The 15004-nt window shown below is 37.4% G+C and overlaps 2 protein-coding genes across 2 annotated transcripts in view; both read left to right on the top strand.

The window, feature by feature from the left end:
• Positions 1-5975, top strand: part of LOC111648900 (dedicator of cytokinesis protein 9) — a gene marked incomplete at its 5' end in the record, with an annotated part of 35235 nt that extends 29260 nt beyond the window's left edge. Inside the window, 6 exons of the mRNA XM_087171534.1 lie at positions 1029-1175; positions 1258-1468; positions 2323-2513; positions 2633-2733; positions 2829-2967; positions 4791-5975. Of these exons, the coding sequence (XP_087027660.1) occupies positions 1029-1175; positions 1258-1468; positions 2323-2513; positions 2633-2733; positions 2829-2967; positions 4791-4916 (915 nt within the window). The remainder of the gene's footprint in view (positions 1-1028; positions 1176-1257; positions 1469-2322; positions 2514-2632; positions 2734-2828; positions 2968-4790) is intronic.
• Positions 5976-6213: 238 nt separating this feature from the next.
• Positions 6214-14949, top strand: slc15a1a (solute carrier family 15 member 1a). Its single transcript, XM_023398638.2, has 23 exons — positions 6214-6335; positions 6577-6617; positions 7631-7718; positions 7827-7968; positions 8672-8791; positions 8914-9013; positions 9601-9691; positions 9844-9927; positions 10046-10128; positions 10244-10330; positions 10415-10504; positions 10589-10633; positions 10722-10754; positions 10849-10937; positions 11463-11544; positions 11663-11782; positions 11927-12070; positions 12161-12207; positions 12339-12446; positions 12572-12683; positions 13179-13316; positions 13496-13603; positions 13786-14949. Exons 1-23 carry the CDS (start codon positions 6329-6331, stop codon positions 14023-14025), a joined length of 2199 nt encoding a protein of 732 aa, XP_023254406.1. The 5' UTR covers positions 6214-6328; the 3' UTR covers positions 14026-14949.
• Positions 14950-15004: the final 55 nt, after the last annotated feature.

The raw sequence follows: 15004 nt of genomic DNA, 5'->3' as shown, positions 1-15004 counted from the left end.
TCATAGTTTGCTTCCTCAAGTTACAGTAACAACCAGTCACCACTGTTTTTATTTTTTGGGACTGTGTTGCATGGCACCTGTCCACCTCTGTTCTCATTTCAGTGTCTCTGCTTTTGTGTTATAGATGTAAGTGTATAAAAGTTTAGTACTGACCTTTTTTTTTTTTTTTCTTACAGTAATTTTAGAAGTTTTAGAAATTATTTGTTGGGTGTGGTAACCTCTACTTGTGTACTTTGTCAGAGATGCATGTCTCTCCTGACATGGTGGTCTAATTGGTGATGTAGTAGTATTAATAGGAGTGTTACATTTCTTCATGGTATTTAGATAGTTCTCATGGAATAACAATGATTTATTTTCTGTTGTCCACACTCTGTAGCAGTACCAGTTTACTGACTCAGAGGCTGAGGTAAATCAGTGTGAAAGCTACCATTGCAGTTGGACTGCAGTGAATGTTTTAGGCTGTGTTGTGCTCCTTTGCTAATGCAGTCGGTGCTATTTCACGTTGCATTGCCCTTTAACTCCTCCTTTACTCTAGCTTCAGTGTTGTCATAATCATAGTAGGAAACCCTTGAAGGGCTAATAGCAGGATTCATCTGTCACTGGGTAAATGCATGGCTTCACCCATCTGTTCATGGGACCTTTTTCCCGTTTACGTACAAGAAACTGACTAATCTAAGCGCTCCGACTGACCGTGTGAAATCCATGCCCCCACCTCTGTCCTTTGATCTGTTTTAAATCGTTGAGCTGACACCAGTCGATGTTTGCAGTGGAGTTTGTTTTTCTTTTTTTATCTCTGTGCTCGGCTATTAGATTGTAGGTTGTGTATATGTGGAGTCTGACATTCTGTACCTTTCAGCCCCGAGTTTAGACTTGAACAAAAAAGATTTTACCATTTAACAATCGTCATGATGACTCTCACTCACAGCTCATGTATGGTTTGATGTGGCACTGTTTGCTTCTTTATGTCTTATTATATATATTCTTTTTTTTTTTTTTTGCAATTCTGATTATGTTTTGTCTTTTTTCAGGGTTTTTTTGAGGATGAAGATGGTAAGGAGTACATCTACAAAGAACCCAAATTCACCCCTCTGTCTGAGATATCTCAGAGGCTCCTTAAACTGTACTCTGACAAGTTTGGACAGGAGAACGTGAAGATGATTCAGGACTCTGGAAGGGTGAGACTTTGTTGATATTTAATTTGTGAGGATTTTCCCCAATGCAGCATTCATCCATTATAATGACATGCATCTTTTGCAGATTAATCCCAAAGACTTGGACTCTAAGTATGCATATATCCAAGTGACACACGTGACCCCTTACTTGGAGGAGAAGGAGCTGGTGGACAGGAAGACAGACTTTGAAAAGAGCCACAACATCCGTCGCTTTGTGTTTGAGATGCCCTTTACCATATCAGGCAAAAAGCAAGGCGGCGTGGAGGAGCAGTGCAAACGCAGGACTATACTAACCAGTAGGTAACCTTATATATGTGTGACAGTGGCACATAATTGGAGAAAAAATGATTTACTATTGCAATTACATACAATTGTGGGCTTGCAAGGGGACAGTTTAAAAAAAAACAATATCAAAATTATCTTGACCTTAATTCCCCCGCTTCTAGCGTTTGTTGTCAGACTCTTTCTGGGCCCATATTTTTCAAACTCCACACCACCAGTTTCAGTTAAAAATTTGTCGTCCCCATGACCAAGCTGAGAAAACCCTGCTGACATTATCAGGAATATTCTCTCAGACTTCAAAAAGTTCCTCCAGAGCCACAGAAGAAATGATCTAACTGTTCAACCCTCTAACACAGCACTATGTAATGAAACTTAGCTGTAAATAAACCAGATGTTGGTACCTTCCGCATCGAATAATCTCAACCATCTAGAAAGTGAAATACATTTGTCACTCAAGTATTTCTCAGATTTTCCTCTCTATCTATGGAGCGCGTCTTCCTGCTGTCTGTTAATTCCCACATAAAGGCTTCACATAAACACTATGTTGGAAGGCTGTCACATGGGTACCAGTTGTTCACCCATTACATTACTCAGCACTGTCCATGAATAGAAGATCTTGATTAGATTCTGAACATGTCAGCTGCTTGTCAAGGACCTTTCATAATCCTAATCATAATTTTATTGTTTTATGGTGCAAAAGGTTCAACCTTATCGTCTTATCTTTATTGTCTGAACGCTTCCAACGGCTGTGCAGTACACATATGAGTGGATGTTGTAAAACTGAGAAAAGCACATGCAAGAAGAAAAAGATTCATGTACTGAGAGGCGAGCTGTTCACCCCTCTCACCGTTGTGTCTCTGTCCCACAGCCACGCATTGTTTCCCCTATGTAAAGAAACGTATTGCAGTAATGTATCAGCACCACACCGATCTGAGCCCCATCGAGGTGGCCATCGACGAGATGAGCAAGAAGGTGGCCGAGATCAAACAGCTCTGCTCCTCCAGTGAGGTGGACATGATACGCCTGCAGCTCAAACTGCAGGGCAGCATCAGTGTCCAGGTGCCTGCTTTGAATTCTGTCAACACTCACTTACACTCACTGGACATACCTTTATAAAATTATCATGAGGAAAAAAAAAAAAAGAAAAAAAATGACATGGCTCCTACATCCTCCCTCAGGTAAATGCAGGACCACTTGCATATGCCCGAGCTTTTCTGGACGACGCGGGCGCCAAGAAGTATCCTGATAACAAGGTCAAACAGTTGAAAGAGGTCTTCAGGTGAGATGCCTAAGGTTTATAATGTGTGCTTGTTCAGGTTTTACTACATGGCGTAATTCTTCTTTAACGCATCTTAACACGATTTTCTTGAGCAGGCATTTTGTGGAGGCATGTGGCCATGGCTTAGGCATTAATGAGCGACTAATCAAAGAGGACCAACAGGAGTATCATGATGAGATGAAAGCCAACTATAGAGACCTCGCCAGGGAGCTGTCCATCATCATGCATGAGCAAGTAAGTATATTATTGCCCTGGCCGCTGTTACTTAAGGGAAGTATCAGTGTAATAACTTTCTGCATTACTAATGTTAAATCTGTAATCTGCCTCTTTCTGAGGCAGGTTTTGGCAAGTGAAGTAAACAGAGTGCCATTCATTAAATGATTGATAACGTGACTGATAACGCACTCTTTGATAACACCATTCTCTGTTTTTCCCCTTGTGCTGACATGAGCAGATTGGATGGTAATGCAAGAAGCATCAGAATGCAATAAAAACTGAGTTGTCAATTGCTGGTCCAGTCAGACTTAGGCATCTGTTCTCACTTATCATATGATGTTAAAGTCATTCTTGAACCATCTTTGTCTTTTTCTTGTGACATATGAAGATCTCTGCAACAACATCTTGAATCTGCCCGTTTTTGTAACTGGTCAAAGCAGAAACATTAATACATTCATTTATTTTCATATTAAGAGTTATTGTAATGTCCTCTATTCTATCCTGCTTAATATTACAACAAAACCTTCAAGCAAGTAAAAAAAAATTTGGAGTTAAAAAAAAAAGCTGGAGTTAATGAAATAAGAAAATCAAATCAATTTGATCATAAGATGCTACTTGTTCTCAAGTTAAAGCTAAAGTCCCTCTCTTGACCTTGAAAAGCACTGACAGAGTTATCTGATCAGATCACAGACAGTCCTTAGCCTTACCTGGCTGCAATAAAAAAGAAATCAGCTCGATATAAAATATTCTCACTCATGGCATACATGTGTGCTATCCATCATGGCAGCTAAAGCCTCTTTATATTTAAAAGATCAAAACTTAAAACCCCCCTGTTCTCCCTCTACAGTGAACACTCCTGACCTAACTGGTTAGACCAACAATCACCTCTTATCTCTTTGGGTTGATGTATGTTTTTGCATGTGTATACAGTATGTACTGTATGTATGCATGTATATATATACTGTATGTATGCATGTATGTGCATATACATTTGTACTTGTATGAACAGTATGTGTGTATGTACATGCATTTGAATGTGTGTGTTTAAGCATTTGATTTTGTTTTTGCATATGCTTATGTTTTATACCCCTGATGATTTTTTGTTTATGCTATATGTACTGGTTGCTTTTACATATTTATTTTCTGTTTTAAGGGATGCAGAGATTCCACCATGATTATTAACTTTCTTGCTGAGAGCTAGAAGATTGATACCACTCTCATACTGTATCTGCGCACTAAATATGAAGCTACAGCCAATAGCCAATTAGCTTAGCTGTTTTCCCCCTGAAAACAGGGGGAAACAGCCTGACTCTGTCTGAAGGTAACAAACACAGCCTACCAGCACCTCTAAGGTGAAGTGTGTAAACGAGTTGTGGTTTAACGGGCTGTTGTGTACCAGACCATTTCATGGTCAGTAGCTGTATTATCAGGCAAGACTCCAACCAGTCCCAGCCAACAAACAGTCATAGACATTTAACCCTTGTAAAATGTTGACTTTTTTATTAATTTTTACACTCTGTTTTTTGTACAGATTAAACAAAAAAGTTTATGTGACATTTGAGTTTTAGAGGGATTTATAGGTGGACTTTGTCCCCTTTTGACAGAGCTGGGCCAGCTGTTTCCAGGCTTTATAATAAACTAAGCTCATCAGCTGCTATTAGAGTTTATGATTTATCCTACAGACTTGTCTTCATTTAACCCTCTGCAAGAAAGCAAGTGTTCTTCTCAAAGTGTGAAACTGTCCCTTTAAATAAGGGCTTGTTTTTACAATAACTAAGATACTCAGGGATCTAAAATGATATTTAATATCTAATTTCTCCTCATCACATTTTTCCTTTCAGATCAGTCCTGTGGAAGATGGCATGAAGAGCGTTCTTCCAGACTCGCTTCACATCTTTAATGCTATCAGTGGCACGCCGACCAGTGCCACCATCCAGGGCATCCCCAGCTCGTCCTCTGTGGTATGATGCTAACCTGGGTTCACCTTGACCTCAGCAACCCTCACCCCGCCCACCCCCCACCCCCAATACTCGCCAAGCAGGCATGCCAGTGAAGCCATATTGTCTCGTCTAAACCGAATCCTGCTTCCCATCTGTCAGCTCAAAGGGAAACTGACAAAAACACAGACAAGTCTGACCACCTCTGACCCTTCTCAGTGGACCATGACCAAGGCAATGGACCTTTCTATCATATATAGTAGGCATGGTAACTGTGCTGGGTGTGGCCAATTAAATTTTCCTGTGAGATTACTGAGGTGAGGCCCTGAGACCTGAGGGGTCCTGACAGGACAAAGACCCTGCTTCACGGCCAGACATAATGTTTGATGAGACAAACCTGCCTCCACCTTACCTGTTTCTACCTGAAAAGACTGGGACGTTTTTTTTCCATGGCGACATTCCTGTTGGGACCTTTATTATGCATGTCGTTACAATACACCCACAGCCCATTTGTGTTCATTTTGAAAATGTTTCACATTATGTTTTTTATGTACAGTATTCCACTTTTATAAGCCACTGTATTGATGTCTTGATGAACAGTATATGCTGCATACATCGACGCTCACCTCCCTGTACATGAAGTTATATTTCTACAAAAATGCAAATTTGCAAAAGGGCCTCCTATGTTAGCATTCAACCTTAAATCACTTCAATGTCTTAGAGCCGAAGAGTTTTTAAATATTTAAAGCCATTGCATACAAAAAATATATTCCAAGTTGTTTATTAATGTATATAAAGGAGTGTGTGCAATATTTGCAAAGTATCTTGCTGTGTGGAGCTTATACACTGTAAAGAAATGTTCACCTTCTTGCCAAAGCGATGAGGTGTGGAACCAAACACTACGCCTACTGTGGGAGGAATATGAAGCTTTTACCATTTTAGTGTTGATTCAAATGTTCAAGAAATTGTTTTATATTTGGGCAGCGATGGGTTTTTTTATTTTTATTTAACACAAATTCACTGTCCTGCTGTAAACAGAGATGTTCCCTTATGCTTTTCTTTTAAATAAAATGCACTCATTTCTCTGCACTTGTACTCATGAGTCCTTATTCATTTACTCTTTTATTAATGTTTGTTCTTGTGTTCACTCTTACATTTGCTTCAGTTGTAAAGTTCTAGGGAATTAATACCTTTTATGAGTTTTCAGGGGCTGAGCATATTGGACTTCCTATCTCCTATATCTCATGTTCCCACCCACCATAAAAGCAACACCGTCAGCAGTGTGAAAGACAGATCAAGGGCTAATAAGAAGCAATATTACATGATACACTCCCACTGTCACTGGTGAACAGGGAAGGATAAATTATCAACTGCTCCCTGGAGGAATCTCAAAGGAATATCCAACTACAGTGGAAAGCAGGCAGCAACGTCACTAAGACATCATGACAGGTGAGTTTTAGTGCGTTTTCATTCAAATCCACAAAAAGTAAATATATATGTAGACACCAGTTGCACCCTCTTACTTGCCCCTGTGCTGTCTCTTTACTCCAAACTGGAAAGTTGGGGTGGAGGAGGAAAGAACAAGAGAAAAATATTATTAATATTATTATTATTATTATATTATTATTAGTATTTGTCTATTTTCATGGAAAAGGGATGGTTGTTTAAACTAGCTTCATCTTGTGCACAGATAAGGAGGATCCCAAGAAAGGGAAGGAGAAGAGAGGAACGGTAAAGTACTTCATTTATTTAATTTACTGGATGTTCTTGTAGTTTATGTTTTCAATTGTTCAGTGAGACTAAATGATAATCCATAGGAACAAAGCAACCGCTCTCTCAATATTCCATTCGCTTTAATGCTGCTATAAGTTACTGAATACCAAGCACCACTTAAGTACAGTTTGGAGGTAGGCTACTTATATTTTATGTGAGTAATTCCATATATTCCATGCTTTACTTTTTATGACATTTATCTTACAATTATAGTTACTGGTTACTTTTCAGACTATGAATTAACTTACACAAAAATATGAAAAAAAAAAACAACATTTAAAAAAATGGGCTTCACCTTGACCATGGACAATAAAGTTAAGTACTGCTTACATTTTAGTCAATCAACAAGAATGATCCAATAATATGATATAACATGGCAGGGACCATTAAGCGCTATTGGAACTTTTTCCTTTGATAAATATAGTCAGTTGTTGAAAGTAACCAAGTAAATTTACTCAAGTACTGTACTTAAATACAAGTTTGAGTTAACTGTACAATACTTGAGTATTTCGATTTTTATACTTATACGCAACTGCATTTCAGAGGAGAGTATTGTACTTTTTACTGCACTGTAATTATTTGATAACTTGAGTCACTACTTACTTTTTAGATTCGGATTAATAAGGAAAAATACAATCAACAAATAATTATGATGTAATATTAGTAGAATATATAAAGTTATCAAAATTTGTTCCACCTTCACCAGTGGCAGCATTTAAGTGATGCACATATTAATGCCTCACTAATTATCATTGATTAATATATATACATTATTCTGAAATGGGCCATTCTGCAGGATGAATCATTTTAATTCTGGTATTTTAAGTATATTTTGATGCTTTTACTTAAGTCAGATTTTGAATGCAAGATTTTTTTTATAGTGTGGTATTTACACTTTTACTTCAGTAAATGATCTAAATACTTCATCAAGCGCTGCTAAACACCATGCTGCTGTTTGTTTTATCCATCAGAGCAAAGAGGTATGCGGCTACCCACTCAGCATCTTCTTCATCGTTGTGAACGAGTTCTGTGAGAGGTTCTCATACTATGGAATGCGAGGTGAGAATATTCAGTACCAGATTGCAAACCACCTGATTACTTTTGTAACCATGACGAGGAAACTCTCCTAACCGTCCTTAAACCATCCTTTTCCCTGCCTGTCCACAGCTGTGCTTGTGCTGTACTTCAAGTACTTCTTGCGCTGGGACGATGACTTGGCCACTTCCATCTACCACACCTTTGTGGCTCTGTGCTACCTCACCCCTATCCTCGGAGCCATTGTGGCTGACTCCTGGCTGGGAAAGTTTAAGTAAGCAACTGTCTCAGGTTCCTTTGATATATGCATAGAGGTTTGAATTATTTACATAGGTATGCAAGTTGTTTTAGAGGATAACTTTATCACATTTGTGGAAGTATACTACACAATTGTGCGATACTGGGACTGCAATTTTATTCTTTCTACTTTTACTCCACTACATTTCAGGAAGAAATGCTACACTCTTTACTCCACTATATTTATTAGATAGATAAAGTTAATCATAAATGTACATATCATATTAAGATTACATTCCCTCTTTCCAGTCCAGCTTAATTTTAGTTAATTTGTGACTTCCTATGCATTCATTTCTGTCTTTCATCCCATTGTAATTCTAAGGTTCTGTTTAGCACCTTTAAAGTTGCTTTTTCAACACATGCATGGTATCCTTTTTTAGGACAAAGCAAAAATAATAATTTTGTTCATTTAATTATGTATAAAGCTGCCAGGAACCCAAAATACAACAAAGATGACTACGAAAATGTAGAAATCATAATCACTCAAAATATCATTGGCAGCTCTAGGTTGAAAGAGTATTGTTTCACTATTATACAAACAACTACAGCAGAAAAATGTGCATACAGTAAACCTTTAATTAAAAAGGGTTGAGGTTGTGTTGTACTGATACCTTTATTTAAGTAATGGATTTAAGTGCTTCTTCCACCATTGCTCATCTCTTTTCCTCTCTCTCCCTCAGGACTATCATCTACTTGTCCATTGTCTATGCAATTGGCCAGGTTGCAATGGCTGTCAGTGCAATCCATGACATCACTGACACGGACAGAGATGGCACACCAGACAACATGACCTTTCATGTGTGAGTTTCTACTCTACTCCAGAAATAATTGAGTCAAAATCCAGGACACAGCATTTCAGCAGGCAGTTTTCATCACATATTTTGAACTCTTTGCTCATGCACATGTTCTTCTTCACATTCAGTGTGTTGTCCATGGTGGGTCTCTTCCTCATCGCCCTCGGCACAGGTGGCATCAAACCTTGTGTGGCTGCCTTTGGTGGAGACCAGTTTAGTGACCACCAGGTTAGAAGATTGCCTCTCTTCTCCTCCTATCTTAGCAGTCTTCTCCTGTAATGTTTAACATTGACCATGACGTTGAACGTGTAATTGCAACATCCACTATCAAAATATAGGCACTAAACACTAATATTATAAAAGGTCTAAAGCCATGGTAGCGGCTCTTTGAGACTGCACTCAGGCACAGCTGGGCTTTGAGCTTAATGCTCAAAAACATCAGCATGCTAACATGATCACAATGGCAGTGCTAAGATTCTGGTGTTTAGCAGGTATAATATTTAGCATGTTTGCTATCTTAGTTTAACTTGTTAGTGTGCAAACATTTGTTAATTTATCCTCTGGGAACCATGGATACTTATAACAAATTCAATGACAATAAATCCAATAGTTGGAGAGATATTTCAAATTGATGGACTAAATGACAGACCGACTTTGCTATCCCTAGAGCCATGTTGCTTACGAGATGGAAAAAAATATGGTTGCTGTACTTAATATTATTTACATAGACATTAATCACTTTAGGATTGGTTTCATTCTATCCAGAATTGCACAACACATGACAGCAAGTAACTAAAATATACTTCTCTGTGCAGGACAGGCAAAGGAGAACTTTCTTCTCTGTATTCTACCTGTGCATCAATGGCGGGAGTCTCCTATCAACCATCATCACTCCAATCCTCAGAGGTAGAAATGAGTAGGACCTAAAGTTTATGACAAACAGTGCCATAATCATTCATATGTGTGCATGTTGTGCATGGTAATCATTAACAAAAGTCCTTAAATATGAGATCATTTTAAAATGTAGTTGAATGACAATTGTTTGTCTCCATCTGCAGCTCAAGATTGTGGCATCCACAGTCAGCAGAAGTGTTATTCTCTGGCCTTCGGTGTCCCTGCAGCACTAATGCTGGTTGCCCTCGGTATGTTTAAACATATTTGGAGACTGCAATTCTATGAATAAAGCAGAAATTTAAAGGTTTGGTACATAATATATACTGTATATTGATACTGATGTTTTGCCTGTGATGTCCCTAACAGTGGTGTTTATCGTTGGGAGTGGTATGTACTACAAAGCTGAACCACAGGGAAACATCATGCTGGATGTGTGTAAATGCATTGGGGTGAGTGTGGTTTACACCATTTGCTTCAACACATTTTGCATTAACGTGTGCCAACGGCGGTTATAGGTGTCTCTAAAAACATGTCTCTCTCTCACTTTGCTCTTCTCTCAATCAGTTTGCCATTAAAAACCGCTACAGGCACAGAAGCAATCAATACCCAAAGAGGCAGCACTGGATGGACTGGGCTGAGGAAAAATATGATGTATGTTTCACTTTATTTAATTCTTTAAAGTGTCTAACATGCTGTTTCTTCAGTAAAGTAATGGCTTGTTTTTCTGTGATGTAGAAACTCCTCATTGCTCAAATCAAAATGGTGCTGAAGGTCCTATTTTTATACATCCCACTGCCGATGTTTTGGACACTATTTGACCAAAAGGTACCTTAAAGTTATGTTACATTATAATTGGCAGCATCATTGTTAGGTGTGGAAACTGTGCTAAATTTTGCATTTGTCTTAAAGGGCTCTAGATGGACTCTGCAAGCTACCACCATGAATGGACACTTTGTAAGTTTGGTGATGAAACCAATATAAAAATATATTTACCTAATTCCAGCAATGTGGTCATGTTCTAATGACTTCTTTGTGTCTGCAGGGGAGCCTTGTTATACAGCCTGATCAGATGCAGGTAAGTTATAAGAATATTTATCATGTTAGCTTGAACTGATATGATGCATTGTATTTGAGAAAATTCTCACCGTGCACTTTATGTTTCTGAAAAGACTGTCAACCCCATCCTGATCCTGACTCTGGTGCCTATCATGGACAGCGTAATCTACCCTCTGATCAACAAATGTGGCCTGAACTTCACGTAAGTATTCCTAAAACTATATCTGTCAGTCCTTTATAGGATGATTAAATAACTCCATAGGATTATTCAATAACATTTACTTAACATTTAGTTAGTAAGTGTGGTTACCTTTGGACAGAGCAAAACCAACTGTTTCCCTGTTTTTCAGTCTTTGTGTTAAGTTGAGCTAATCAGCTGCTGGCTGTAACTTCATATTTAGCGTACAGCCTGGAGAGAGGTATTGCTCTTTTCATATAATTTGCAGAAGAAAGTAAATAAGTGGATTTTCCAAAATGTCAAATTATTACTCAACAATCAAGGACAGTATGAGTGAAAAAGCAGTGTCATCAGACTGACTGATATATTTCTCAACATCTGAATACAAGGCCAGACTGAATCAGGCCCACAGTAATCATGTCAGTGTTGAAAATGCTGGTATTACAGTGATGGAAATTCTTATTCCTGTATTAACATTAAGACATTTACTGCTGTAATTCTCTCAACTGATATAAAAATAAGTAATAGAACTTTATGTTAATTCAACAGGCCTCTGAAAAGAATGACAGTGGGGATGCTTCTGGCAGCTTTAGCTTTTGTCTGTGCTGCTCTGGTTCAGATTGAAATTGATGTAAGTAGAAAACAATTATTGTGTTCATCTTCTTGTATACTGTAAAATACAAATCAGCTTAGAGATTTATTTATTTCAAGTTCTCATTTTTACTTTTTTTTTTAAATCCAATTTTCAGAAAACATTGCCCACCTTCCCATCAACATCCCAGAGTCAGCTGAAACTACTTAACATGGGCAGTGAGACAGTCACAGTTAAGATGCCTGGCAATGATCCACTGAATCTTGCTGCAGCTCAGGTATGTTCTCTCATCAATAAACACAACACCAAAGTTTAAAATTTTGTAAAAAACCATTTGCATGCAAACCAAAACACCACTGTCAATGTACACATATCCTGACCCCAATGTTTACACAGTTTCAACTATTTCTTTGTTTTGCAGGCCAGTAATGAATACTTCACATTTGAAGCAGGACAAATCGACATTTCAATTGGACACCCAGAAGTGAGGAATACTATTTCTTTGGCCAAGGGACAGCGACAAACACTTCTCATTCCCTCGAACATCACTGAGGAATGGCTGATGGTGAGTGAGATGCACAAAATAATGAAAATATAGACATACAATATCTTTTACTGGTTAAATTAACCAAAATCCATTGTCTTATTTCTTCAGACTGATGATATAACTTCCAAACCACAAGAAGGCAACAATGCAATCCGGTAAGTTGAATTAAAACTGTTACAAATATACAATTGATTGATCAGTTGACCAACAGAAAATGAATTATTGACTATTGAGATGATCAAATGTTCTGTCTGTAATGTTTTTGTTCAACATGTAACAATTTTAGATTCGTAAATGGAATGAATACAACAGTGAACGTATCAATACCTGCAGCCAACTTTGGACTAATTGAGCCGTTTTCTTATTCCAACTACTCCCTGATAAAAAATGGAAAGTAAGGATTTTTCATCTTATCTGATTCCCTTTTTTTAGTCCAAAATAATTATAGTTTTTTTGCAAATAATAATACAATAATATGTAATACAGTTTATTAAACAGATTTTATTTTCAAATGATCAGGGTCACGTTCACACTATGGAGTGGGTCACAGTCATGTGAATACAGCACGGACTTTGGATTTGGAAGTTCATATACTTTCTTTATTCCCAGCACTTTGGTCTTTGGGCCAAATGTAAGTGTCACATTTATTTCAAATATCATGAATTTCAGTCAGCTGTTCTGTTACTGTGTAAAATGTCATTGCAACGTAATGTGTTGAACCTTTAAGGAGAAAATCATGCCAGATCATTTTATATGTGGGAATAGATTGTATATTCTATTAATTTATTTGTGATTATACTGAGAAAAGTTAAATTAGATCTAACTATATGTATTAATAGTCTGTAATGTTTTTTTCTTTCATCTGGGATATTTCTGACAACTCACATTTGATCCAAGTGAAAAAAGACTAATGCTTTAAGTATAAGGATGGTGATGTTCTGTATTTTTCCTATTGTGTTATTAATTGATCCTATGATCAAGTATTGTCTGTACAACCAGAGACTTTTATATCTTATTCCATCTGACAAGCTGGTCTGAAGAAGCATACAGGCAACTTTATGCATGTTTTTGTGCTCTGGTAGCTATTATGATTTCTATTATGATTATTTCTGTTTTTTTATTTTAGTGTCAGGAGTCTATTACTGCTGCAGAAGACATCAAGCCCAACTCAGTTCACATGGCCCTCCAGATCCCACAGTACTTCTTTATAACTGCTGGTGAAGTGATGTTTTCTGTTACTGGTTTGGAGTTCTCCTACTCACAGGTAAATTTGTTAGAACATCCTCCACTCATGTATTACATTACTGTACCTTCATCCAAGAAAGTATAGGACACATTGATTAGAATATTTAATTTCCTTTGTCCAAAAACAATATAATAGTTCTGTATAATGTTCTTTGTTTATGGCTTTTTGTTCATTTTATGCTCTTTTGTTTCTTCAAGGCTCCCAGTAACATGAAAGCAGTGCTGCAAGCAGGCTGGTTGTTTACTGTTGCTATTGGCAACTTCATTGTACTGATTGTGGCTGAGCTTGCAAAGCTTCCCAAACAGGTAAAAAAAAAAAGTACTCCCACTAATTAAACCCCAACTAATCCTCTGTGACTAAAAGTGATTAAATATTTCAAGTGGACATGTCAGACATACTTGTATTTCAGTGTCATGTAATGACAGTAAAATATGATGATGCATTAATACCATATTTGTCCCTCTATCTCTCACCTCCTCTTTCAAAGTGGGCAGAATATGTCCTCTTTGCCTCTCTCCTGGTTGCAGTGTGTTTCATCTTCTCCATTATGGCCTATTTCTACACCTACATTGACCCTGCGGAAATTGAGGCCCAGTTCAAGAAGAATGTAAATGAAGATGATGAGGACAATAAACACAAGCTACAGAAGACAGAGGTTGAGATGAACAAGAGAGACTCAATTAAATGTCATGATGAAGATGATAAAGACAAACAGACCAAAATGTGAACAGTATAAAAAAGCAATTTAGATATCCAAATTGGGTTTCTATACAAAGTTTGACGTCAACATGTGAGGAAGAATGTACAGTAATTCTGCCAGTATTGTGTGTGTGTGTGTGTGTGTGTGTGTGTCTGTGTGTGTGTATGTATGTGTGCGCATGTGCGTATGTATGTGTGCGTGTGTGTGTGTACGCGTATGTATGTATATGTGTGTGTGCGTTTTAAATATTTTATATTTTAATGGTAAAATAACTATTGTGAACAAAGAACCCTAAGCTCTCTAACATTATATTCAGTATAACAAATTCATTTAATGTAGGCTAAAGTATTATAACAACAGCAGATAAATTGCTCTTTTATATTTATGTGTAAGTTATGTTCAGGTAAACAATAACAATACATTTTTTTGTGTTTTATCATTTCAAATGCTTATTTTGAAGTCTTGGACTAAAAACCATTGAGGATGTAATTGTCATTCTTAGCAATCTCTAAGCCTGATATCATCTCTTCAGCTTACAAATGTCTGGGCCATATAAAACTGAATAGTGTTGTTTTTTGCAATAAATGTGTTTGGCTAGTACTGGATAAAAAAACTGTGGTTTCCCTGTGGGGGTCAGCAATGCATACCTTCCATCCAGGCTGTTCCAGAAGATGTGAGCTCCTAAACTGGCAACTGGCTACTGGCTAAAAACAGATTTTTGTAGCTCTTTCAACTGCATGTTCCAATCTGTGGATGGAGTTTACGCAATAAAAATTATTGTAAAAAAATGTATTATCAATTTAACAATGTACATGTGATACTAAATTACAAAAAATATATATATTACAAAAAATGAATATGTGAGCAAAATTGAGTTTATTGCAAACAGTGCCTACTCGTTCACAGGTCATACATAAACCAAAAAAATAAAATACCCCAGTGAAAGTGCAAGGAATGTCAGCTTTGGTTTTGTTACAATAACTGCTTAAGTATGGCCATGGTGATT

Source organism: Seriola lalandi, unplaced genomic scaffold, assembly GCF_002814215.2.
Source record: "Seriola lalandi dorsalis isolate HSWRI2012SDOR001 ecotype SW California unplaced genomic scaffold, Sedor1 jcf7180002049685, whole genome shotgun sequence".
Lineage (NCBI taxonomy): Eukaryota > Metazoa > Chordata > Actinopteri > Carangiformes > Carangidae > Seriola > Seriola lalandi.
The sequence above is the reverse complement of the archived record's forward strand: the minus strand, read 5'-3'. Positions and strand labels throughout refer to the sequence as shown.